Source organism: Phocoena sinus, chromosome 7 (assembly GCF_008692025.1).
Source record: "Phocoena sinus isolate mPhoSin1 chromosome 7, mPhoSin1.pri, whole genome shotgun sequence".
Taxonomy (NCBI): Eukaryota; Metazoa; Chordata; class Mammalia; order Artiodactyla; family Phocoenidae; genus Phocoena; species Phocoena sinus.
Genome location: NC_045769.1, coordinates 70833775 through 70861634, shown reverse-complemented (window position 1 = coordinate 70861634; position 27860 = coordinate 70833775). Strand labels below are relative to the sequence as shown.

The following is a 27860-nucleotide window of genomic DNA, read 5'->3' as shown; positions in this document are numbered from 1 at the left end:
AATAAACAACTAACCAGCTTCTGCCTTTGGGAGAAGGAAAACCACTTTAGCCTTAAGATACTACTGAATGTCAGAACCAAGGCAAAACTTTAATATGAAGTTACTGTAAGATCACTGAACACCCAAAGTAGATAGCATGACTCTGTTCATCCTGCCACTGGGTAAAATTAACTTGGGAGAAGGAGATGGTTGAGAAGTGTTATGCATTTAATTTTACTCAAACTACATTTAATTTGCTCAGCTGTAACTTCATGTATGAAAAGTATATTTTAAAAGAATTGGTTCCGTAAGGCAGATAGGGAAGAGTATTGAAAAGGTTTTGTTTATTTGTTTTGCTGGGTTTTTTTAGGTTTTTTTTGCCTTTGGCAGAGGTTCCATGAGTACTGATTTCAACCGTAAGTGAAAAGTATTTATTCTTAGGCCTCGGGCTCACATCAATACAGCAGCAGAAGTTTAAGAAACAAAGTAAAATCATTTTGATAGGCTGCAACAGGTTTTTCCCCCTAATTCCACTCACATGATTTTATACCCGTGAGGTTTGGAACTAAACAAGAATGTCAAATTTTGGAATTATTTGGGATGTGAATCTTTCAAATGAAAATTGAGGAAAACATTATCAAAGGCCCATGAGAAAAGTACAATGAGTTCTAAATAGCACCAATGAAGCAGCAAATAGGGTTTCACACTGAGAAACAGAGTTAGTGAAAATTTAAGTGAGCCCAAAACTCAGGGAGTTGAAATTCCTATTGGTATTTTGTGGTTAACTGGATGGGGAAACGGGATACTGATATTAGGACAAGATCAAAGGCAAATGCAAAACTCAGAAGACGTTTAGCATGATTATCATTACTTGAGTAATAATAATTAAAAATGTGCTGAATATCAACCGTTCAAGAAGCATGTCAATTTGTTACCCTGTTTGTTGGAGGGCTCTATGTGTTACCTGTTCAGTAATATTAAGCAACTTATCTAGGCTTCTCACTGTGCAACATGGCAGAAAAAACACATTAGTGTTCTCATGAATGCTGTTTCTGTACTCTGATATATAACCACATTTATATGCACTCCAGCACTTCAGGAATCCAAAGTAAAGCAAATGTGCCATTTAAGCAATAACAAGTGAAGCACTCACACACTGAAGTACATTTATGCAATAACATAACTTCACAAATGGAGAAATGGTGGCTGGGAAAAATTAGTTCTATAGAAATTGAAACATTCGGTTATAACCCCAAGGATTTTACTCTATTTCTTCCCTATTGCCACCTCCACCGCACAGAGTTTTATTTATTTAATGACATGTAATTTTAAGAGATATTTAGGAGGTAGAAATAAAAAGACCCAGTGAAATATTTGTGGACAACATAGAGAGGGATAAACCAGAAACTAATTCAGCACTTAGTACTCTGCATAGAAGGTTTTCAACAATTTTTTTGGAATGTATAAATGAATATGAATGAATAAATGAACAGTGGATGAGCTGAACTATATATGATTCTGGTTTAGATGCCTGAGGGAAGGTCAAGCTGCACACAGGGCACACAGAAGGAAAGATGGGTTTATGTTGAATCTGGGATATGAGGAGGCTTTGGTAAAACATGATTTTTTTTTTTTTAACATCTTTATTGGACAAACATGATGTTTTGCCACTAACACTTACTTGACTTCATGGGCATTTGTTCCTTGGCATATTAGAATAATTTTGGAATATTTGATGAGAATTGCTTACAATTTTCTTATATAAAGTAGCTAAGGACTAAATCTAATATTACTCTTAAAATGCATAGGAGATATTCCTGTAGAAATGGTATGGTATAGAACTGACTGATTGAAACTGTCATTTTCTAAATCATTGCTTCTTGTTGGAAATATTGAAAACTGCAAAATTTGAGAATTTTTTGAGAAAAATTAAACAAAATGATCCACATAAAATAAAACTAACATGCGGTACAGTTTGTTAATAAGTAAAATGTGATTGAAGATCACATTTGATCAAGAAATTAAACGGAGTTAAAATTTGCTCTGAAAAATACTTTATTAACAATAATTCATCTAGGTTAAATCTTTATGGCCAAGATGTTTGTATTTTTAGAAACAGCACCAAAACCTTGTTGGGGATCCAAGTGGCAAGGCCAAAACAGCAGAGTCAAACTAAGGAGGTCAGAACATCCTACTCAGAAGCTGGATATGGGTCGAGAGCTCAAGACAGACAGAGCTGAAGTAGAGTTGAGGTCTGAGAGTCTTTAGCAAGTACGTGAAAGTTGAAACAATGGGTACGGATGAGCTATTCAGGAAAGAAGAGTCCAGGAAACCCTAGTGCTTAAGCGGCAGGTAAAAGAAGAAATTGTGATGTGATGATGAAGAGGATGACGATAATGTTTTCTTTCAAGGCTATACTCTCTGAGGGAGCAACATTTAGCATTGGCTTTAATGTTATTAAACTCTTTTAAATTATAACATGTGTCCATATTCAAGAAAATGTGGGATATTATAAAACTGGAACTGTATTATTTAAGAGTGTATGCTTAACAATAGTATTGTCCTGATGTCAACTTAAGCGTGATCTACCATATATTGGACCATATTATACATTTACTTGTCCTACTTCTATTGCTGTCTGTAAAAAGCAATTTAGTCTGTTTATCTTCTAGTTCTTCGATAGAATAAAGCTCTTCTGGATGCCTGCAAAACATCAACCAGATTTTATATATCTAAGGCATGTACCACTTCGAAAAGTCCATCTCTTCACAGTTATTCAGATGAGTTGCCTTGGTCTTTTGTGGATAATAAAAGTTTCAAGAGCTGCTATTGTCTTTCCCATGATGGTATGAAACTTCTAACTCAACTCTTTTTCTCCTCCTCTGATTTTCTGCTCTCTTTGAAAATCCATGAACAAACTGGATCAATAGAATAATTTTGAACAATTTTTGGAAATCTTGGTATAAACTTTAGCCACTAAAACTAGTAACTAAGATTGGGTTTCAGATTATATATGAATTTCAGTGATTCATACTAGCTTCATCTCTATCATTCTGAGCATTAGCAGTAGTTTGAATTAATTGAAGCTGGGTGGAAGACGTAAACTTTCAAAATTTAACTTTACAGATATACTAGCAAATTTGAAAATGTAAGGGGATTTTTTTTTTTTTTTTTTTTTTTTTTTTTTTTTTTTTGTGGTACGCGGGCCTCTCACTGTTGTGGCCTCTCCCGTTGCGGAGCACAGGCTCCAGACGTGCGGGCTCAGTGGCCCAGCCACTCCGTGGCATGTGGGATCCTCCCGGACCGGGGCACGAACCCGTGTCCCCTGAATTGGCAGGCGGACGCTCAACCACTGCGCCACCAGGGAAGCCCTGTAAGGGGATTTTTGAAATTAAATTTTTTTAACATCTTTATTGGAGTGTATAAAATCAAATTTTATTAACTATTTTAAACCAGTTTCAAATACTTCAAAAATAAAGTGAATTTGAATTACTATAAGTAATTTAAAATATCAGCATAGGTAATAATGGTTTAACGTTCATTTAAAATAATGTAAACTATTAACTATGTGTATTTAAGGAAACAGTCAAATATATAGTTTTTTTCATTGCTTCTTTAAATGACTTGTATAATGGGTAAAATGATAGCCATTATTCTGGAGATGTGGCAAGAAAAGGAAGTGAAGGAAGCAAAAGTACACTCAATATCTTTTATATGCACATATCTTCAGATTTCACTTTAATGTCAGCCCTAATTGAAGTTGACTTGTTTGTACCAAAAAGCAAACAGATCTAAACCTTCCATTTATATTTTTTTCCCTGTTTTAAACTGCTTTATTATTTACTTCAGGTGTTAGCTCTGGTATTTGTAAGAAAGTTGATGGACTTGCTGTTTACCAAACGGGAACTCAGCTGGTTGGATGATTTAATGCCTGAGAGTAAGAAAAAGAAACTAGAAGATGCTGAAAAAGAAGTAAGTCAGAGCAAAATCAGTATCTTATAAAGAAAAGAAAAAGGAACACTTGCACAGTAATAGCTCTTTGCAAAGCTAAATTTTTGTGTTTAGCTTTAGATAGTGACTACTAACAAACACAGGTGGACTATTTTGGAAGATTGATGTTTAAAATCATCAAGCTGGAACTTGAACAGAGAGAGGACAAATCTTACATGAGTAAACCGAACCCTAATGAAATATGCAAATACTTTGTCCTTCACTATCCTTATAACTGCAAGGTTTATTTTTCTGATTCCTCCCTTCAGGATTTCAGAAACTTATTGATGCTTAAATGTTTCCAAATTATAGTCATGCAATGATTGCTTTTTGGTTGAATATGTGAGAAGAAAAAAAAAGACATTATTACTGTTGGTATTTTCCTAGGGAGCAAAGTTCTAATAAAAAGATTCTAATTCTAATTAAAAGATTAAATTAGTTATTCTTGAAATAGATGAAATGCTTAAGAGGAAAACACGTTGATCTGATTTGCTTTCAAAGTGCTTTGAGTAAATGTTGTTAGAGAAACTTTGGGTATTTAATTACTTTCACAGACTGCTGATTTATCCTATTCTGTTTCATATGTTAAAACAATTGGTTTTAAGTTTTATGACTTATTTAAATTCATGTATAAGCCTGGGTCTATTTTGAAGGCTAGTAATCATAATATTTTTAAAGTATGTAAAAACTAAAAAGAGTAAAAATGAAAAAAATGACAAGTTCATCATTTAGCAGAATGATTGGGTCCATAGATTGTAAAATATAAGAATAAAATTTTCATGTAACTGGAAATAAATATGAAAGAAAATACTTGGTGAGACTTACGCATTATTCTTTCCATTTTTTCTTCTCCTATACGGCAGTCAGTAAATGTATTCAGTTTCCTACCTGTGGTGTATTTTCTCAAACCATAGGTATATTCCTCTTTCCTTTGGGGAATTTGTTTGCAAACATTTCAATGGTCTTAGGTTTTACTTAGCCATTAGATGAGTCTAGATTAGGCCACAGAGTCTAATGGATTACAGATAAGTCTACATAATATGTGACTGTCTGGCATTTCTTCACTTTTCCATGTTGTCCTATTACCGACGACGGATTCCACATTTAAAGATTGATCGTAATGCTGTATCTTAATTCTACATGACTATTTCAATTTTCCCAAATGTTGCAGAAGTCATACTTAGTATCATACTTCTAGCAATACTTATATAATGTTAAAAATGTCATTATAAAATTATCATGTTTCTTTATTTTTGTAAGTTTGATATATTCTTAAGTATGAGAATTTTTAAAAAATAGTGCTTTAACTATTTTTCCAAGTTGATATATTCTCATTTAAGTATGAGAGGTTTTTTTTTTTAATAGTGCTTTAACTAAGATATTTGGATAATTTCTGTTTGTTTTTAGGGCTTTAGTAAAGGTTTGCTCTCATCCTCAGGTACTGTTCAAGAAGAATATGACAGAATTTGATGTAAGATAAATGTAAATAAATAGACACAAGAATATAGAAACACTAAAGCCTTAAAGTATCCATGCTTGACATAATTAAAATTTATTCAGGTTGAAAACAATTTCTAAGAAGGTTTAAATTCCAAGGAAGACAACTTTGAATACAAAACTCATTGACCACAAGCTTTCACATAGTCTTTCTGATAATAAGAATGTTAAGTATTCTGATGCAGTAACTTACAAATGTAATTTTGCTTTATTTTCCTGCTTTGACTTCCTGTCAAATATCTCGACTAATTCTGTAGGAATAAGCTAGCAACACCCCCAGGCATACAATCATTCCTTTTACAGCATTCTCCTTAGGCCATATCCATACCGTGGAACATTCTTGCCCTTCTAAAACTTTGTAAAAAGAAAAATAATATGAATATATAATATATTATGCTTAATATTCTTCCCTTTTTTCATTCAAAGAAAATTTCAGATTCTTCCTTTATATGTCTGTGAAATAGGAGAGAACAAATTTGACAGTAATCATAAATGTATTAGAATCTGCCGTTTCCATTGCCCAGAACCATTCACATAGCTACATATGTATGGTACTTATATGTGTGTGTGCCATATGTCCATTTTGGAATTTATTAACTTCAGATAGGCAGAGATGCTATGTAATGAGCTTCTAACCTTTTTATATTATAAACCCATTGTACGCCAATGGGGTGTTGACTGGTTTCTGATTGTTATAAAGATTTTAGAAGTAATTAAATATTACTAAAATTCCTAGAACTCAAGTTTTCTAAAAGGATTCAAAAAGAGATTAAAGATTTATTAAGGCAAAGTCACAGCTGTATCCTTCGGTTCGGAGTATGAGAAAAAGTAAGGGAAAATGCCTTGTAATACATTAATCAGGCAGGTTTACAGACCTTTAAATTCTCAAATAGATTAATATGATGATACTTTAATGTGATCCTCAGTACATGGAAAGAAACAAGTAAACAAATAATACAGTCAAGAAATAATCCATAATTGAACATTAAAATATAGTTCTGACCAGTGCAAAGAGAGATAATTCTCCATCTGAGAAGTGGAGAGAGAAAAGTTAAATTAAAGATATTAACTTTCTAACTTGGAATTAGTATTATAAGAATATGATCAGTATAGAGAGTAGGAAGATTTAAGAAGGATTACACTAAAACTTGAATTCTGGTTGAATTTCTACTTGGTCACCCAGATCTCGGTATTCCATTTGCTTGAGGCTATGGACTCCACTGAAGGATGTGATCTTCTTACTTGGCATCTTATACCAAGGCTCAGTCTTCCAAGAGATTGTACATTAACATGGTAAATGAACAAGTTCTCCAAAAAGTGTTGCATTTCTGCAATTACTCAAATTAATTGCATAACTTTGATTGTGATCTGGAAAGATGGTAAAGAGCAGAAATGTCTCAGCTCCCTGAGACTTGAATTTAAAATAGTCTCACCTCTTGTCCTTTTGATGATAGTTACAAGCTTGTACCTTTATCATCCAAGGTTTCACTATCAGTTGCCCACTTCTGGTCTTATGGCACTGAGAAAACATTAGTTTGACCTTAAAATTCAATAATGAGTTAAGCAGAATAAATAGCTACACAGGCCAGTCCAAGGTCGCAGAGCTTCTGTTCCAAATTTTCATGTACTTCATGCATATGCATATGCATATGCTTCAGTTTTTAGAAAGAAAGGATTATAATCAGGATAGAAATGAATATTGGAACCCTGACATTTTGCACATTGCTCTGTGTAAAGGGAAGACTGCAGAATCAAATTCTGGATGTCCAAATGTGCTCAGAGTACCAACACGCTTTCCTTCCTACTTCAGTATTCTCTAGGACATTGTACACATTTGACAAAAGGGCTGCTGTTAAAGCAGTAAGCGCCAGCAGAATGTTTGCTCCTCGGTGAGGGAGAAGGAGGTTAACGTTAGATAAATCCTGGAAATTCAACCCTGTGCAGTGATCATGATATTGACACCTCTTGGTTTGTGGGAGGTTCACTCTAACATGTATGCTGTAGGGAAGAAAAGGAGGGGGGGCGAGTGGGACTTGTGATCTGTATGAAGCAGTCTCATGAGCAAGGCCAAGAAGATGGAAAAGCAATCTAAAAACAAGTGCACTTAAACAAATTAGAGAGCGTGTCTTACTGCTCAGAAAGATCAGAATTGGTTGTGGATTTGGGAAGCATGGCCTAATTATTGCGCAGGCAAATGTTATTTCTAATTGAATCTTAGAGCAAGGCGAGCATATTCTTCTTCCTCAAGCAGTGGTTTTCAAAGTGTAGTCCCATGACCTCTGCCGTATCAGCCAACACCTGTCAACTTGCTACAATCTGAATTCTAAACCTACTGAGTCAAAACTCTGGAGATAGGGCCAGATTCTGTGTTAACAAGACCTCCAGGTGATTCTGAGGTGTGCTAAAATTTAAGGCAAGACCTTTCCTAAACCCACAGACTTTACATCACCAGAATATAGTCTTCTAAATCCAAGAATTATTGTATTTTATAACAATTTAGATAAGTCAATTAGAGAAACTGAATCAAATATTCTGATGAAAAAACATGTTGCATCCATGAATTCTGTATAGACTACTCCTCCTCCCTATTTTTTTTCAGTTTTCATTGTTAAAGTGAGTTGTTGTATGTATTGGCTCTTCTACATATTGGAAATTTTAAGGAATACCTCTTATAAATATAAAGTTTTATGGTTTACAAATTATTATAAGTGTGTATGTATATGTGTGTGTGTGTGTATGTGTGATGCTTGTAGCATTATCTATTCTATTAGTAATTGTAGCATTATCTATTCTATCAGTAATTAGTAATTCTATTAGTAATTAGTAACGGAAGTCCCTTCCGTTTTTTAAGATCTATGAATTCTAAAACTGCTGAATGTTTTCTCTGTCTAATACGATAGACATCTTTATGAACATTGGCTCTGTGCTGCTGTTGTTTGTACTTTGAGCTATTTGAGGGCTCCTACATAGATACAGACTTTACATGAGAAATGGATACAGTAACAGATGTTACCTATTTCACTAGGTAGAGCATTTGTTAGGTATCATAATACATGAATTGTATCTTTTACACTATCACAAACTATAATTCAGATTCATGATGTAATTTTATATATAAGATCTTATTCATCAAAGCACACCACGATTTAACCCTGATTTTATTTTCCTTTTCTACTCAGCACAGGCCTTTGGCCCCAGCCAGGCTAGTTGTTCATTGTCGTGCAGACACGTCCTATTTATTCCTACCTTTTATCCTTGACCCATATTGTTTCTTCCCACCTAAATTTCTTCCTTTCTATTACCAAACTGATCAGATAAGACTGGCCCAGATACCACTGCCTCTGGTCCTATCCTTCTCATCTTCTGAGAGTAGGGTTTATGGCTTTCTTTTCATTGTTGTATACCCAGTACCTAGCAGATTACCTGTCTTGAAGATCATGCTTAATACGTATTTGCTGAATGGATTCATGAATAGCTCCTGGATTATTCTTTTTGTTCACTGTGTGCCTAGCACATAATACATGCTCAGTAAATGTTTGAGTGCTATTGAATAGATTTGTTTTTAAGCCTCTATTTTTCTGCCTTTTTCTGGATATAGCATTAACTGTCCTTCACTTATTTAGTATCCGAACAATGCTTTGGCCCTCTCAATTAAAAGACGGTGTTCAAATCAGAATATGGACATTCCTCTAGTCAAATTGGCAAAACCCCTCAGGTGCTCTTGGGTAAATTTTTATCATCATCCTTTGTAAAATCTCCATGTTGTAGAGCTCAGCATATTTTTTGATGGACACTGTGTAAATGAAATGCTGAATGGAACTCATTTTAGGATACTTCAGACTTATAAAGTGAAGGATACCCAGTAAGCTTTTTTGCTTTCTCTCTCTTTTCCTGTATGATTGAGATAAACTAGGTTGTGATTGTCATGACGGCTGGTGCCTGGTTTGACTGCTCCTCCCCAGAAAGTCTCAATTTTTGGCTTCCTCACAGTGCTGCCTAGGATGCAGCCGGCCCTCTATCCCCGAGCTCTGGGGCCCACCCAGCTTCCTTCTGGCACTGAAGGCAGCGGCTGCTCTGCCACCCTTCTCTTCAGATAAGCATGGCTTGGAAATGCTATCTTTAGAGGTGATGAGTTTTTGTTTGGATAGAATTATGACTAGTATAAAGCCCACACATGCTAACAAGCCACAGAGTGCAAAATAATTATTGAAAGCAATTTGAGAGAAAAGTGGAAAATCATCTGAGGAAAAAACCAAAATTGTTCCCAAAGCTTTGGTCCAATTTTTTGCTGTTAGATTGAATCTCGAGCCTTAGTTTTCTGCTGCCAGGTAACCTAAGCACTGATGGCACCATTCTTCTCTTCAGCTTTTTTTGAAGTTTACTCTTTATTAAACCTTTTCTACCCGACTTCTTGACATTTTATTCCAAGTTGGTCAGAAAAGATACTACATACCAAGCTTACCTTTCAGTGGACAACCAAGGAAAGAATTACATTTTGTTTGTATTTGGTTTTACTTAAATAACGTTTGGGGTTGCTGAATATTTTCTCTTTATGTTCTTCCATGTGCATTAAGATAACCTTTTCTTCCTGAAAGGATACATATGTTCTGCCCATGGCCTCAATGATGTGCATATAAATTAATATGGCACATGTATTATTTCCATATATAGAGACTAACCCATTTGCAAGGCATGCATCATTTTAGACTACAGATTAGCTCTGCTCAAATGCTTAATTTCAGACCAATGATACTGTCTACTCACCATGGATTAGTACTAATGGTATCTCCAAATAGCATGGGGAATAGGCATAATATATAAGAAATAATGTACATCTGAGAGGTCTTAAAAGAAAAATTTTCCTTGAAAAATAACAGGGAAAGAGAATAGAATGAATTCCTGTAATGCAAAGGGGTAACAGACACATGCCCATAGCACTGCAGAGTATAAATATAACACTGTGTTTGGGCGGGGGGTGTAGTTTATAAGCAGAGAAGTAGCAGATCTCATACAGTCCCCTGGCCTCTCCATTATTCACAGCATAGGCTGAGCATAGATATTCTGTATGCAGCATGGCTAAGGTCCCAGCAGAGGGGCGCCTGCCTTAGTCACAGGTCGGATGTGTAGGGAGAGCCCTTCAAAAGTAAAAACAAGACCTGCCCACACATTACGTTATATATTCTTAGGTTAGCTGAAGAGACTGTAGAAAACACTGTTTCTTTCAGTAACAAGAAATATGGCAATGGTTCTTTAGACTAGGCAGCATGCAAGTTGAGGACCCTAGGAACAGTCTTGCATGCCAGGAATAATGACATCAGCCAAAGGTCATGTGTTTCTGGGACCTGATTTAGACCAGCCAAGCTACTGCTAAGCTATTGAAAGAGAAAGCAATGAGGCTCCAGGGCCTTCCCTGTTTTCTGTCTTCAGTTCCCATTTGGTCAGGAAAGTCACCTAGCCCTTCATCTCTACACAACTTAAAATTCCAGTTCTGGAATTAGAGCCAATAATTCTAACATTTTTAAATGGCCCCAAATAGTTCTCTAAACTTGAATATTCCTAATTGACCCACTTGAAAATAAATGCATTAAACAGGAGCTATAATCTGGAGATAACTGTGTTTACTTTTTGGTACATGGAAAAAGGTTAACTATAACATTATTGAAAACTAAACCAGGACATTTCAGTGCTACATAAGATTACCTTCATCCCAAAGATATACTCTTAAAACATTATATATGAAGAAGCGAATGTATGAAGAATTACCATCCTTTGGGGGAGGGTGGAATATTGTCATTGTAAGAAGAAATCTGAGGCCTAAAACAAAAGCTTACGATGAGTCTAAGTGGAAAGCACTCCTGTGTTTTGGTCCATAGAGAAAGATATCTTCTACTGTCTATTTCCAAGTCTCAAACTACTGTCTTCGGACCAGCAAAATCAGCATCACCTGGAAACTTGTTAGATGTGTTACTTGGGCCCTGCTCCAAACCGACAGAATCAGACTCTGCAGGTGCGGCCCAGTAATCTGTATTTTTAATAACCCCTCCAGGTGATTCTGATATAAACTAAAGTTTGAAAACCACTGCCCTAAATACATCTCTCATTCCTTTCTAACAGAGCATTCTGGGAATGTAATTTCAACAATGAAAACGATTACATTACCCATATGTTTGTCCTTGTAAAATTTAGATTATTTAAAAAAAAATCTTCTTGGAAAATATCCATGTTTTACATTGAGTGACATGAGGGAGGTTATTGTTAGCATTTAAATTACTTTGTGGTATAAGACTCATTAATTACTTATGTTCTCGGTAGCTGATGCTTTATTGAAAAGACCCGTGCTAGCATTAATAAATGCAAACAAAGTGGAAGGTTCTGAGGTTAATGAGATAGTGAACCATTAATCTCTGTTTCTTCTTTAATGTAAAGTGGAGACTCATCGGGTTCACTTTGTATATTTTACATTTATCTTGCCAGGAAGAACAAAGTATGCTGGCTATGGAAGATGAGGGCACAGTACAACTCCCATTGGAGGGGCACTATAGGTAAGATATAAATGTAAGAACACACCAATATGAGTACTGGAATGTGTTGTTATACACTCTACTGAAGAATTTCGTATGTGTGGATTACTATAGAGGCTTGTTGACGTTATGTTAGAGTAGAAAGAACTGAAACTAGGTGTTAGATTACCCTGTCCCAGTACTAAGTTCTGCCACTAGACGCTGACTATAGCCAAGTTGCTTAAAATGAAGCGAGGCAGGGAGCTGTTGTCTGAAGTCTTCTCCTGTTTTATAGTGAATACGAAAGCTCTCTTTCATATTCTGTGAAAGTAGTACCTGAAGACAGGTCAAGATTCAATTCTGGGATAAGTGAGCTAGGTATTTACTGAATTCATCACATGTAAATGAACTTGGGGAAAAACAGCGTTTACCCCTTCAAAAAGACACTTCCAAAGAGATAAGCCATTTCCTGAATTGAAGGATTCAGTGATACGTCGTTTTAGGAAATATTTATGTCACTCTCCATAAAGAAGATTGTGCTAATCTTCTTTATGCACAAAGACAGAGCAAAAAGAGAAAAAAGCAGACTCCTCTAAGTTATAATAAAACTTTTGAAAGTATTTGGCAAAAAATTATGTATATGATCTCAAAGTGCTTAAGGATAATATAGGGCCATACCAGTAAAAAAGCATAGAAGACGTTTGTCTGAGGAGGAGATTTTTCATAGTGTTAAAAAATAGGAGTGGATCTTCAGGGTCTGACTGTAAGACTATATTCCCTAGATTTGAAAAATATAATTATCATCTACCACTTAAGAGTGAGCACAAGTCTAGAAGGCATTTTTCCTTTCTTTCTCTCTCTCTTTCTTGTTTTTTTTTTTTTACAATATTTAAATTTTAAAATCCTGTTGATTGTTTAGTTGAATCAGCATATTCCCAACTGGATTCTGTAGAAATCTACCTAGTCTCTTGTGGCACCCCTCTTAAAAGGATTTTGTGGTTTAATTAGTCTGAAAAATGTTCCATACCACATTTTAATTTAGAGATTCACAATGCACATTGGCACATTAAAGACTCTAGTACTGGCATTAAAAAAAAAAAGTTTAACTTTGTTGTATCCAGCATTTTCTAAACTCTTTTGCTCACAAGAGTCTTTTTCACATAATATCATGAAAAACTTATATTCTACATGACGCTCTTTTGGAAACTAGTTGATTTCATGCTTTGAGTTACCAAGGGCTGGATGAATTAGAGGTATTAAAGAACACATGTCCAGATTGGGCAAGGAAGGAGCCTGTGAGACCTGTTTTGCTTCAGACTCTCAGTGTTCCTCTTAAAAATTGAATCTGTTGCCCTCTTGTGAATGTCCACAATGAGCGGCATGTGAGGTCAGCTTAGAATTTCTGTAGAACATGACTTTTTCCACAGCAGAGAATCTTTTTTTACGTGTGGTAAGAAGAGCGCTGATTTCTCACCCAATGAAACTTTCTTTGACTTGGCCCGTGTTTTATCTCTGTTGATATTTGGTTGCCTTTCTAGCCCTGGGAATGTTTTAGAGAGTTCTAAATGGCACCTATAATTGGTGCAGTTTTAAAATGTAAAAACTGCATGCAGCATAGTACAGGCCCTGATATTACAGGCTCCCCCAGTCATTTGGAAAAACCTCTGTCAAATACACAGGCTGCCTTCATTTATTCAATGAATATTTATCGAGTGGATACCAAGTGCCAGGCTCTGTCTAGGTCGTGGGGGAACAGCAGTGGACTAATGGGCAAGAATTCTTGTTCTCGTGAAGCTTATATTCAAGTAGAGTAGAGGTGGGGGGAGACAGGAAATAAACAAATGAACAAGTCATGTAATACAGTATTTCAAATGGTGAAAAGTGCAACAAAATCTTAAAGCAAAAAAGAGGGATGAGGTTGCTATGAGACGATGGAAACAGAAATTTTAAATGGAGCAGTCAGCAAAGACCTATCTGAGCAGGTGACATTTGAACTAAGGAAGGAAAGGGTTATACCACGTAAAGGAACGTTATAGGCAGAGGGAAGAGCAAGTACAAGGCCCTGAGGGAGCAGAAAGCCTGTAGTGTCCCAGGACAGTCAGGAGGTCATTGCATTGTGGCTGGAGAGGAAGGAGCCAGGGGTGTAATAGCAGAAGGTGAAGTTAGAGGGTAAGGGTAGGGACAGGGCCTTACAGCCCATCCACTGGGCTTTTACTTTGAGTGGGTGGGAGCCACTGTCGAGTCTGAGCAGAGGGGTGAAGAGCTCTACTGGACTATGAATGTAGAGGCAAGAGGCCCAGCAATGAACATGCAGAACCTAAACTCTGTCATTTGAAATGGATTAGGAAAACTGTACCCCAAACCAGTTTCTATGTAACTAGAATCTTTCATTTAGATTTTTATTCTTCATCGTTTTTTGGGAGAGAACTATTTAATACTTAATTTTTAATTATCAAAAATACTGTACAGAGGCATAAGACTGTCCTATATTTAGCGTCTATCGCTAGATAACTGCAGTTTCTTATTTAATGTTTATTGTTTCATTTTGGGTAAACTCCTATCTAGAGATGATCCATCTGTGATCAATATTTCTGATGAAATGTCAAAGACTGCCTTGTGGAGGAACCTTCTGATTACTGCCGATAACTCAAAAGATAAGGAGTCAAGCTTTCCTTCTAAAAGGTTTGAATTCTAAAATAATGTGAATTTATAATGATTCCAGTCATTTAATGACATGAATCCGTTAAAAGAATAGCATTGGTCTCCATTGAACTTAGATCTAAAATCTTTCAGAAAATTCTTTTAAAAGTGGATAGAAATCGCAATTATCACATCTGTTGGTATGATTTCAACATCTCCCTTTCAAAATTAAAGCTCACTCCAAAACTATGACAGTGGGGAGAAATGGTGCTATAAATGAGTCCCAATGCAGGACATTTTTGGACATTCATTTTAGCATACTCTTTTGCAGTAGGATTTTAGTGTATTCCCTCATCACCCACTTCTCAGGACCCCCTTAGATGTCTGACCACGTTTTTCATTCTCCTGTTGTCCTTTGTAAAACCCATATGGCACATGCAATGGTAATTTTGTATTTAGATTATTTCCAGTCCCTTATTCCAACCCCCTGAAAAACCTTCCCTAACCTTTTTACCCCAAAACTTTCAGTTTCAGAAAGTTTTATCCACTTTTTCTTCTCTGTATGCAAACATTACAAACAACTCCTGCAGTTGTGGATGATAGTTTTAAATGCATGAGGTGGGAAGAGTGTGTCCTTAAATATCAAGAGTCATCGCAGGATTTCCAACTGCATTTTCCAGAATTTATAAATAAGAGTTCAAACCATCCAGTCTTCTTAGATGTTGATCTGAAGGAAATCTCTGTATTATGCCGATATTTCTTCTTATTAAAGAGTGATTGAGGGATTTGGGACAGTGTTTAATTATTAATTTCCTTTATTTTCATGACCTTAAATTAACTTTTTCTACTTAATTTTTATATTACATTTTTGTCATAAGCTCCCCTTCCTAATCACTCTAGAAGCTGATTCCCCAAAGGTAAGACCCTTTCCCTCAAACCTATTCCTTGGTTGCATTTCCTTTTGTTAAATGGTGTCTTCTAGAAACCTGGTCAGCCTATGTTCTTTGTGCGAGTTTTGGGGAGGCAAAAGGCGTGGAGAGTCTTGGGTTTAGATCCAGTGTAACACTGAGTGTTTACAGTGTTCCTATAACCGCTCAGCTCTTTAAGAGGGTTTGAAACTTGAGTAAACATTTTTCCCCACGTGACTTATACAAATGCATCATATATAAATCAACAAACCTCTTAGAACTGTATTTAATAATAACATCAAATTTCTATATTTGAAAAAGAAAATTTATCCCTTGAATTAAGAAATTGCAAAGCTGGGAACTTCCATTTATGCACCACCATGCTTCCAAAACTGCAAGCTTTATCTTCATGAGAACTATCTGGAAACATGGGTTAGAAAAAGAGGCGATATTAGACTTAGAGGATATCTCTTATGGATGGTTTTTGTCACCCCAAAATGGCATGCTGCTTCAGTGTCATATCTATCTTAAACAGCATAAACAACACCAGCAGTGGATGTGCAGAGAGTCTAGGAGTCTTCACCCCATAAAGCTGGGGGATTACTTCATGTTCTCTCTCTCTTTCTCTCCTTCTCCCTCTTCTCCCCCTCTCCCTCTCTTTCTCTCCTTCAAATACCTCCACCACTCGCTCCAAAAGGAGGTTAATGTAAGTTACTCAACAGGCTCTCTCAAAGACTTTTGGTTGATATTTTCTGTCTTTTAACAAGGCTTTAAAATCTTCATGTATTTCTTTGCTTGGCTCAAGCAGAAGTAATATTTTATTCTAAAACGTGCTTTATCTTCTTTTCCCAAAGATCCCTGCCACAGTCTGATAGAGTCATCCTCACAGTAGCTCTGATTTGCTAGACGTCTTGGAAGAAAATCAGTCATGAGAAGGGCAGTTTCTCAAACCTATTGAAATATATACTTGTGGACCCTTTCTCATTAAAAATATGGCATTTCTCTGATTTTTAAAAATGTGAACTCTAGGTTTACGAGCTCAAAATAAAATGCCAGCTATGAGAATATGTGTAGAGTTTGAGACAATCAGACTTAGAGATTGCTTTTCTTCCTGTACTCTACAGATCCATAGTGAAAACTCTTTCTCTATTTTTCTTTGGTTCAAGCAAGAGTTTTATGTCATGATATTTTAGGTACTCCTTAAAGTAAATAAGTCAAGTGATGCTTTTCACCAGAAAAACTCAATTGTTTAAAATATGTGTCAGATTACTTCTCACAGTAGACTAATTCTAGTGAACAATGTAGTGTGCCTAAAAGCAGATGCAACTTTAAATAGATCACCCTTTATATTTTCATATAACCACTTTTTTCTTATTCTTTGAACCTATGTTCCCACTAACATGAGATTCAAAACTATTGTGGAATGAAAGTTTACCCAGTTTTCTTTACTTTTAAGTGTGATAAAATCTGTAGCTTTCCACGGGAAAAATATCTCTCGGTTAGTCTTTCTTCTTCATAACAGAGGAAACTGGCAGAAAGAATGTGGCTTCCAGAACTCCTAAAGCCACCAATACTAACAACAGCAACACTCTCCTCAAGCCACTGCTTTCTCTTGGTATCTGTTGAAGGCATTGAAGTGTGATGACCAGGAACTGTAAAAATGCTATACCTGCTAGCGTGTCCATTGGCAAAAAACGCCCTAAAGACCAGGTTCTCAGGGTCTCTCTCTCTCGAGACCTCAGATGGCTTCCCAGCAGTCTCTGACACCCCACCGCTAGGTGTTTTCATCTTATCCCCCACTATAGGCCCTAATGCCTATCAGAGAAGCCTAGATACCTTTTCTGAGTGGAATTTGGAATAGCAGTTATATTTTCTCCATTATTTCATTCGCTTTATGTTGTCCAAAAAAATTTACCCAGCTTAGGGCTTCCCTGGTGGCGCAGTGGTTGGGGGTCCGCCTGCCGATGCAGGGGACACGGGTTCGTGCCCCGGTCCGGGAAGATCCCACATGCCGCGGAGCGGCTGGACCCGTGAGCCATGGCCGCTGAGCCTGCGCGTCCGGAGCCTGTGCTCCGCAACGGGAGAGGCCACAGCAGTGAGAGGCCCGCGTACCGCAAAGAAAAAAATAAAAAATAAAAAATTTACCCAGCTTAACTGAAAGAAGGATCTAAGAACTGACTGCAGGCTTTACCACATCTGCAGGATGTCTAATTTGATCCTAGTTCAACAGCACTATACATGCATGGGACAAGCTCCTCCACAGCTTATTTAAATGAATTGACAGAAATAGGTCACATTAAAAACCACGTCGCATCAGAGTAGGTGAGCAACTGCTGTGATACGCTGACACCCAAGACCAGCATTTCTTGGGCAGGTATTTGGCAGCACTTGGCTTTGCCTTGGTGGCAGAGGCTAGGGTCTAGAGACTCTGCCCCTGCTCTCCTGTCCCCACACCCCCGCCCCCTTCCATGCTGGATGCTTCTTTGCTCTAATTTCCTAGGCCTCAGCCCTCTCATGACTGCTTGGTAAATGTTGTGTATATCAACTACTATGGTGTCATTGACAAATAACAGTTTCATAGAGTGCCTGGCAGCATGAAGGTAGTGGGTCACATTTTGCCCTCTCTTGAAATATTACTTCTTTATGTTTTGTCTCATCCATCTTGTGTCCCTTGGTCCTTACAAAGTACCTGGTGTATAATAGATATGCAATATTTGTTTATTGTAGTAGCAAGTAATAGATATGATATACATTTAAGAAATATATATTGATATAATATATTGATTACAATGGAAGTTTAGAATTGATTGGCATCCTGAAAACGAATGTAACAGGGAATAAAGAGAGTAATAGCCATGCACTGAGAAGATTCAAGTCAGTAATATTTTTTCATAGACGTCTTGAGCTGGTTATAAAATTTCTGCTTCACTGCTGCAATCTGATCTGATACCAGAACCACTGGTTTTAAAGAGGGGGAAAAAAAAAGCCCCATCATTTAATTGGTTATTGTTTTGGAACTAAACAACCAGTATGACCAAAGTAGAACATCGGGAGGAAGCTTGTCTGTGAATGATACTGACTTTCTGAATCGCTTTTTCTTTTTCACTGCCTGGTGGCTAATAGTGTCACTGGGAATTTGCTCACTCATGGAAAGGTTATGGAGCATTGTGCACACAGGAACTGTGCATGTGTAGAGACCAGTATGTCTCCGTCCCCACAGTCTCCTACAGATAGAACGTGCTTTTCTATCTTTCAAAAGTTAGAGCTCATTGGAATTGAGACTACCAGCCTCAGAAATCTGACATTCAAGCTGCAAGAAAATTTAGAGGCCATTTAGTCCAAAACTAATGTACAGATGAGGAAACCAAGCCCCAGAGAAATTAGACAACTAGTCCAGGGTCACACAGCTCATTCTTAGCTTCCTGAAGCTGAAGGTCATCTTCCGACTCCAAGCCCAGGGCTTCCTCCACCTGCCGCCGCTGCCTTTTCTCATTGGCTTTGTTTGGCAGAAGACACTGGGAGCCAGGTAGCACCCAGGGAAAAAATTTGGAAAGTAACGTAGCAGACACTTGTCATCTGAAAGGAACTTAAAGTAGAAGAAAGTGAGTCATGCAGATAGAGGAGTTAAAAATACAGTTAAGCCTCTCAGCACATCATGTGCACACTGTTATCTCTTCTCATGGAAGGAGAACAGAAAAGAGGAAAAGTCGCTTTGCTCTGACCCGTAAGTACTGTGTGCTGAGAAGTGTGGCAGGCACAAACCCGGGTGCCGTCGACACCCGCTCACACCAGCTCTCAGTGCTGGCGGCGCGCCAGAGATGGCAGAAGCTCCGGCACTTCTTACCTGATGGCGCCGGGTGGTGGTGACAACTGAGAAGGGCTGTTTCTAGCTTGAATTGGAGGAAAAACAATTTAAAAAACACACTCTTAGAATGTGTCTAAGTTATTGACCACTACGAAAGCTGCACAGGAGGTCCTGTAGGAAAAAGGGGGCTTTAACTGTCCCTTTCCTATTTGGAGAAGAGTTATATAAAACCAAGGGTTTCCCCACCATCAACTATTTCATAGTTATATTAAGAGCCAAAGCTAACAGTAAAAATGTGTGGGTTCTTGCAGCTCAGGGCCCCAGCGGCCGGGTGTGGGTTGCCCTCTAGTCGGCGGCAGCAGGGGCCCGGGAGGGGCTTCAGCGTTCGTCTTGGCCCGCGCCAGACGTGGCCGGGAGGGAGCATAGCTGCCCCTCGGGAGCATGCATGTACTCTTGGTGTGAGCTTCATGCGTGTCAGCGCATTATTTGAATTTCGCGTGAAAATTGTCAATGAGAGTAGGAAAAGTGAACATCGGAAAAATATTTTTAAAAAAATGATAGAGTCACATTACCAGTTTGCCCATTGATTAATTAATTGGAGAACAGTTAAAACAGAAGCCACTTGGGAATGAGTTTATTCTGGAAGGAGTGGGGTGAAACATGCTTCCTCTGATGGACAGGAGGAGGGTTTGTCTGTGAAGAGACGGCACAGATGTTTAGAGGGCAGTGTGCGGGGTGACCGGGTCATCCCGACCAGCAGAAGCGTGTCTGTCCTCTGGACGATAACGCAGTTCTCACCAAAGATCAGAATCCAGTCTGTGCACAAAGGATGCGCCACTTGCAGCCGGGCCCAGAAATACCTACTGCGACATCCATCTTGTTTATGTCATTCATAGTGTCAGTGCTATCTTAAGACAGGGGCATGAATGGCATATTCAACAATCATCAGTGATTCATTTGCACAAATGAGGACCATGGTATTAATCTTGCATGCTTTGGGTACTGTTCTTAAAATGTCTGGTTTTTGTTTTTTAGTTTTTGTTTCTTGAATTTCCCTTTTTCTGCAGTTCTTGGTTTCTGTCTCACTGAGTGCAGAGGATTTTAATTGCTGCTATCTATCTATGCTTTGCAGCATGAAAGAGCAATGCCTAAGGGCCCTTGTGGTGCTTTGGGGTTGATGGGTTTTGTGTCTGAACCAGCAGACCTCCCAGTAGCCATGCTGGATTGAAATAATACATTTCTCCTTTTTCCTCTGTAGCATTGAAAGCCGAAAAGAGAAGAAAGCTGACTCAGGGAAAGGTGTTGACAGGGAGACTTGTCTATGACTTGATCTTCAATTTATTTTTTACATATATATGAGAGGAGTGCCACAATTATTCATAAAACTGCTTTGATCATGTATTATAAATTCTGTCTTTCATCCCAAACCCACCTTCATACTGTAAGTAGTGCAATACTCGTTTCATTTCTGTGTTTAAACTTCTGAACGGTGAGACACCCTTGTGAGCATATACAATAGCTAATGCAAGAATCTCTGTTCCTTGCTGTATTTTAGACATTTGTAAACACTAGATTCTCATTGTCAGTTTTACGAGAGCAATAGCTTTCTTAAAGATAAGTCATATTACCTAGTTTGTATTTTCCTACTTAGAGACCTGAAGATACCTGATAATTTCATTTAGAAGAATTTTGAAAGGTAGTCTTACTTCTTTTTATTTTTTATAGCTTAGCATTAGTGACTTATTTCAAAAGACCCAAATCGAAAAGTTAGTTTGAAAGCATTTTTAATAATTGTATTTATGCATTTCCTTGATTTAATATGATACATTTAATACTTAAGAATTTGTATGTAACTAAAACTTAAAGTCATTTTGAAAAATATATATGGAAACCTATTCACAACTTGTTTAAACGAATCAGATACTAATGCAAAGAGTCAAGTAGTATTTGCTTAATATTCAGGCTGTGATTACATGATCAAATACTAGGCTTGTATGAAACGCTTCAGAAAAACTTTGTAGGTTTTGTGAGATTTTCAATAGAAACCTTTATCAGAAATATGCTGTTAAATTTACCTCCCATTGACCACAAGTGTTTTCCAAATAAACCTATTATATACATACTTGTGGAATGCCACATGGTGAGTTATTGTACATGAAATTCCACTCCTGTACAGTTATTCCACTGCTAAAGGTCATGAACTGCTTAATGCTGCTCTGAATCATGTTCTAATGTTAGACTGATAGGTCTCCAATTGTCATTTTTTCTTCCGCAGAGCTCTTTTCCACATTTTAATTAAATGCATGCTGTAGAAAAATAATCTTTTAAATGAAAATTTCAGATTCTGTTTGAGAAGCTTCTGTAGATATTTCAGTCTATATGAAATAATCCATCTTTACTAAGTTTATACAAGAGGAAGGAAAGTTAAGAATTTTTGAGCATTACTAAAAATACAGTATTTTGTTTCACTTCAAGTGAATGTGAATTAATAAAGATGAAATCTCATAGTGCTCTTGTTTCCTAAGAATTACCAATGATCATCAGCCTTATAATCGTCAGTGTCCAGTTTTACAATAATTCAGAGCCCTATGGCTTTTCCAAACTATGAATTAATATTCTGAGTATAAGTGTACATGAAAAGTGAAAAAAAAAAAACCCAAAACAAATCCTCTTGTGATTACGCTTACGAAGGAAATAAACAACAAAGCCTCCACCGGGTTCAACATTTTGATGCCTTCTGTAAAATTCCCCTCACAATCTTTCAAGGAGCCATTCCGTTTATGGAACATAAGCCTAAAAAATATAAGAAGAGTTTGTAGTTAATGAAGTCTGTGTTTATAAATGCCAAGGAAAAATACAGAAACTTTACATGCCAAATGCATTGCCTTTGTGTATTTTATAATACAGATACTACATGTAACCATTCCCATTGTTTTATGACTTAGACTAGCTGTACATGCCAGTCAGTCCCAAAAGCAGCCTCCTAGTGTTTTAATATATTAATAATTGTTCTGTTTAAAATGATCATAGTGAATTAAAACCTTCACATGATCACCTATTTGAATAAGCACTCATATCCAATGAAATTCTGTATTTCTGAGTATTTTTATAGTCATTTTGTTCTTGTGTGAATTTTAATGCTATCCCTATGTTAATCTTAATATTTTGAAATCATATAAAATATAAGAAAAATGTAGTGTTATCTATTTCCTCCTAATTTCAGATTCCTGGTCAAAATTACTGAATATCTTGAATGTAATTTATTGCAAAGTTTAAGTAATGTGTAAATGTGACTAGGATATTGTGTTTTTCACAACTAAGAAATGTTATGTGGAAATAAATATTTATCCTAACTAATTTCCTTGCAAATTTTAAATTGTGATGCAAAGTGTTTTGTCTTTTTTTCCTTATCAATGTAGAACATTTTGATTGAACGTAATATTTAAATTTAGACACACCCCTGATGTTAAGCAAACTTGGTGATGTAGACGTTTCGAGAGTATTCAAACAATTTGAACCGTATGAACAAACTATGATGAGAGCTATATTAGGATGTACCTCTTCAGTTTCCCGGAGAGCAGTGACTTAGATACAGAGGACATTGTACCCATGACTAGTAAAAGCGTCTAAGAGCCTTAGTAGGATTTCCCATTATTAGAACTCCTTAGGCTTCGGTTTTTACCCCTCATGGGAAAAGCATTTTCTAAAATTTGTCTCCTCCCTGTTTGTTACAGTAGATCAGACGGGACCAGTATTCTTTTGTAGCCATCTAGCAATATGTTATGGAGGTAACTGCACTCAGAACTGTAATGTGCTGGTTAGTATTCTCCTCTTGACTCATGAGTTTACTTTGTAATTGCTATCACTTAACAGCCTTCAGTATTGGGAAGTTTCTCCTAAATATAATTTGAGTATCTCCTTGGTGTCGTTTAGCCTTATAGAAAGTCTCCACTGATGATCCACTAGCAACTTGTATTTCAATACAATCCCTAAATCTTTTAGGATTTTTCTTGGCTTTTAAAAGTGTGGCTCATTATTTTTTTAACCTACACTGATCTACCTCTGTTTCTATTGAAATTTAGCCTCTTTGCTCCTGGGTGTGGGACTATTTTACTATAATTGCAATATTGCTCTCCAAATTTTCCAATATATCTCTCTTGTATATTCATACAATGAAATGAGATTACAACCAGTTGAACATTTTATGAGAGTAATTTGGGTAATATGATGATTCTCTAACTATCTACTTTGAAAATCTGCTTGTAATCAGTCCCCTTGGAGAAGCCCAATATTCAAGGCTTACTCGTAATACTTTTAGAGAGCTCTTTCGGTGTTTTCCTTAGAAAACTGTAGCTCACGGACACAGCTGTCACTTCATTACAGTTTCTATTGGTGTAATGGCCACTACTTTTTGTGCTGGAACTTTGAAAATAGGACTGTGAGCCTCGCTTCTAAGGGCAGGGTAGACACATACCTGTAACATAATGTGATGTGTACTGAGTTGGTTGTATGATGAAAGTGAGTAACTCAAGGATGGAATTTTGAGCAGGGCTAAGTTTGAAGAAAATGTTATATAAGAGGTAGTGTATGAATTAGGATGGATATGGGGAAGGAAACCTACTCCAAGAACTGCAAAGATCTCAAACATGTCAGTATTGAAAAAATAAAATAGAAAGTAAATATATGTGGTATAACAAGAGCCTGACATATGTGATGTATGACATATTTTAAATCCAGCAGAGAGCCCAGTATGGTGGAGTGTTAGGAGTGTGGTCGGGACCTGTATGAAAAGGTAGGAATACAAGTTGGAGACATTATAAATGATGTTAAATTTTATGTTAGGGTATTTCAACTTTATCCATTAAGAGTTTTGAGTAATGGAGAGGCATGCATTTTGGGAAACATTAGTCTGGCAGCACGGTAGAAAACATAGTGGGGGGAAAGTGAAATTATTTCCTTAGGGATCCTGTACTCAGGATGACTCTCAGAGACTCAAACCAAGCTCTCATTGAGTGGCCTATAAACTTTTATTATGATTGAAACAAAACAGGCTCAAGCATATTCTGTAGGTACTTAGTAAGTAACTACAGGCACAAGAACTTTATGATAAATCCTTTCACATAGAGCATTCCTTTATATAATGTTTTGGTTTGTATTTTTCAAAAATGTTCAGAAAAACATGGTATCAGCAGTAATCCTGAGATGATTAAAGAAATCTAAGTGTAGTACAAAATTCAGCCAATGGCTGGCTCATATGAGTCCAGAAACCACCCTCCGCCTGCTCACCTTTTCATCCCACTTATCTCATCCATCCATAGACTTAGCTTTAGATCTAGGTACTTTTACCTTCAAGCGTGTGTAGAGTCATAGATTTCTTCCATTTGTTTATAAGCTCCTTAAAGGTAAGGATAGTGTTTTATCCCTTCTTTGTAACTCTCCGGAGCCAAGTTCTTTCTGTGCTTTGCTGTTTATTCAGCCAGCAAAAGGCTGTAGACAGAATCATAAGTAAAATATATCGAAGATGTGGCCTCTCAGTTTATTAAGAATCATTAAGGATCCAGAAAGGATTCTCACTGACATGGCAGCATCGGAACAAAAGCAAAAGCTTACTGAGCACCTTCATATGCCCAAAACCTGCGGACACAAGACGCCTAAGGGGAGAACTGGTGTAACCCATGGAATCATCAAACCAGGCATGGTGTATAAACCTCCACAGCAATGCAACAGGTATGGGAGGTAGGTATTTTGGTATCTCTTTCAAATTAAGTAACTGAGGTTCAAAGAGGCTAAGCAACGTTCTTTAAAACGTTTCGCACTGTGAGTGTCGATGCTGAGATTCTAACCCACGTCCGCCTAGCCTCGGCTGGAGTGCACTGACTGTCCAGCAGGAGGCAAGATGTGGCCACCTTCCTCCTTGACCAGGCAGTCACTCTGGCTCATGCAACCAGAATTGGGTTGAGTAATATTTCTTCTCAGTATGCTACATTTTCTTTGTCACTCATCTTTCTGTGATTAACACTAGAAACCAAACCTACTCAATGAAATAGTATTTTTGCTCACAAGTCACAAATATCATGACTTTGGATAGGAGAAACTAATTGGAGCAATTAGAGTTTTTGTTGTTTGATGGGTCACACTTTTCACCATACATGTGTTTTAAATAATCTGACAAACTTGGGGTGACTGCTCAGATGAAAGATTATTTAGAATAAGAATTTTGACTGAGTTTGCTGGAGTTCAGTTCCAGAAAAGACACCCTTCTCAATTTGGCAGTAAGAAAATTATCTTTCTTTTTATTAATTCAAAGCCTTGAGTTTAAATGTTAATATTGTCACAGAAAGGTGACATTCAGAGAGATGATACATTTCTACTGAGCATGACATTGGTCTTATTAATCCCACGCTCTGAGCTTTTCTTAACGATAGTGACGTTACGCTTTATTACCCACATTCATCTCTCATTCTCAACCATCCGTGTCCCTCAGACGTCCTGAATACACACTCCAGATCTTTCAGGATGTATGTAATACTGTTCTCGGACACTGCTGTCACAAAGTTGGAAGAACAAAATTCTCTTACTTTACTCTGAAAAAAACCTTCTTCTGTTTTGGTGTTGTTTTTCATTTAGAGCTTACTGAATCTTAAATATTGTACAAATCTAATAGTTTTATAAATTGGAATTCTCACATCAACTTAGAGCAAAAGCAACAAATGCCAAGTGGTGAAACTACTAGCCTCAGTGACCACCTGTGAATATAAAACACTCAGAATGACATACAGCCTGATGTGATCATTGATCTTCATGGTGGTGGCCTTGAGTCATCACGATGCATTGAATTATGGTCTATGCCGGTTATTTAAGAAAGCATGGAGATATGCAAGATTTCCAATTTTAAAAAGTTCGAAAATAATTTATAAAGTGATTTTCTAAAAATCTTAATCAAAACTTTAAAAAGAAACACTGTATCCATAGAAGGGATGTGACAATTTCTCCCTTCCTTTGGCGCGTGTGTTCCTGGGCACCGGTGCACTCTAACAGATTGTTTACGAAAGGATCTTAGCATCCAGGTGCCTGTGAGGCTGTGACAGTCAAAGGCAGGCAAGTCTGCACATCTTACTGGTATGACTAGTTCCTGTGTGTTTCAAACCTACCCTCAGACTAAGTCTATCTCGAATTTGTCAATTTAACTTCCTTCCTCAATAAACTAATTTAAAACTCTTACTGGAGAGTAAAACTTGTCCTATGAGGGTCAGATGAAATTTACTTTAACTTCGGTCACATCATCACCATTTGCAACCCTCATTATGTGAAAAATACGTGCTGGGATTTTTTTATTACCTCTGGGCTCCAGAGGAAACGTTGGGCACGTTTTGAAACTAAAGGAACAATAAATTCATACAGTTTTGACATTGTACAATAGTTGTACAGTATCAGATATTATATAATCCTCTTAATATCTGTATAGTATCTGATATTGTACAACATCTACTGTTGTAAAATTGTCTTATTAATATCTGAACAATACCTGATATTGCACAATGTCTGGTTTCAATTAAGATAAAAGGAGAATTTTTACTTAATTTGCTTTATGATTACTAATACAATCCACGATGTGAACATATGACCTATGATTACTCTTTCTGGATATAGAACTCCGCAAAGATTGGTCCAGCTACTCACAGTGATTGCACTCTATTATTAGAATTATGACAAGAGCCCTATAGGGTTTGAAGGTTGGCTTATGGTTCCAATGAATGAATGATATTTGAGACTTAATTAAGGCTTATGTTCCGATGAATGAATGATACTTTGAGACTTAATTACTCAATGCCATGCGCTGAAAATTCAGTTGAAACAATTTCACAATCTTCTGTTCATTCCTATGCATGACTCACCAGTCTCATGTTGAATTGATAGATTTTTTTCCAATTCTTCCATTTTTAGATTTTTATGCTGTAACGCATTGTGTCTGGGACAACTTTTTCCAGCTATGTTTGAAACTATGAGTTCATAAAATCAATTTTTAAAAATAAGGCCATTTTGCAAATAATTGAACAAAAATATTATGTGTCCTCAGTTATCTCAGCATCTTAAATGCATGGTTTCATTAATATAGTTATGTCAACCAAAAATAATTAAACACTTAAGTTGTTGACTTTTTTTTTTTTTAACTTCTACTGAGCCATCTGGGCTACCAAGATGATACTGTCGAGATTATCTGATATTATGAGCCTCATCGTAGTTCCCCGGAATAAAATGATATAGTATGTATTATATAAATAACCCAAACTATTTTGAGCTGACTTTTCAAAAGCTTATATATATGTATGATAACAGTAATTGTATATGTATTAGATAAAATCGCTATGAATTGCTTAATTTAACACATTTCTATGTATCTATTTCTTACAAAAACTGAACCCTCTCCATGTTTACGAGGCAGTTTGGGATAACAAGCAAAATAAACAAGAGCCTTTCTGAGTAAGCGTGTCCATATGCCAATGCAGTTTAGGTCTGATTCAAGACACAGAACTCATTACC

General features: G+C 36.8%; 1 protein-coding gene across 15 annotated transcripts in view; it reads left to right on the top strand.

Annotated features, from left to right (window-relative positions):
* SLC4A10 (solute carrier family 4 member 10) overlaps nucleotides 1–22701 on the top strand; it is a 329883-nt gene extending 307182 nt beyond the window's left edge. For 7 of the 15 annotated variants that reach the window (XM_032637996.1, XM_032637988.1, XM_032638002.1 and 4 more), the window contains 6 exons: nucleotides 2652–2825; nucleotides 3829–3951; nucleotides 11941–12008; nucleotides 14532–14648; nucleotides 15485–15523; nucleotides 20578–22695. In XM_032637996.1, coding sequence (XP_032493887.1) covers nucleotides 2652–2825; nucleotides 3829–3951; nucleotides 11941–12008; nucleotides 14532–14648; nucleotides 15485–15497 — 495 coding nt within the window. In that variant the 3' untranslated portion in view covers nucleotides 15498–15523; nucleotides 20578–22695. Of the gene's footprint in view, nucleotides 1–2651; nucleotides 2826–3828; nucleotides 3952–11940; nucleotides 12009–14531; nucleotides 14649–15484; nucleotides 15524–20577 lie in introns of all 15 variants that reach the window. The other 8 variants (XM_032637992.1, XM_032637994.1, XM_032637987.1 and 5 more) reach the window with 5 other exon arrangements.
* Nucleotides 22702–27860: the final 5159 nt, after the last annotated feature.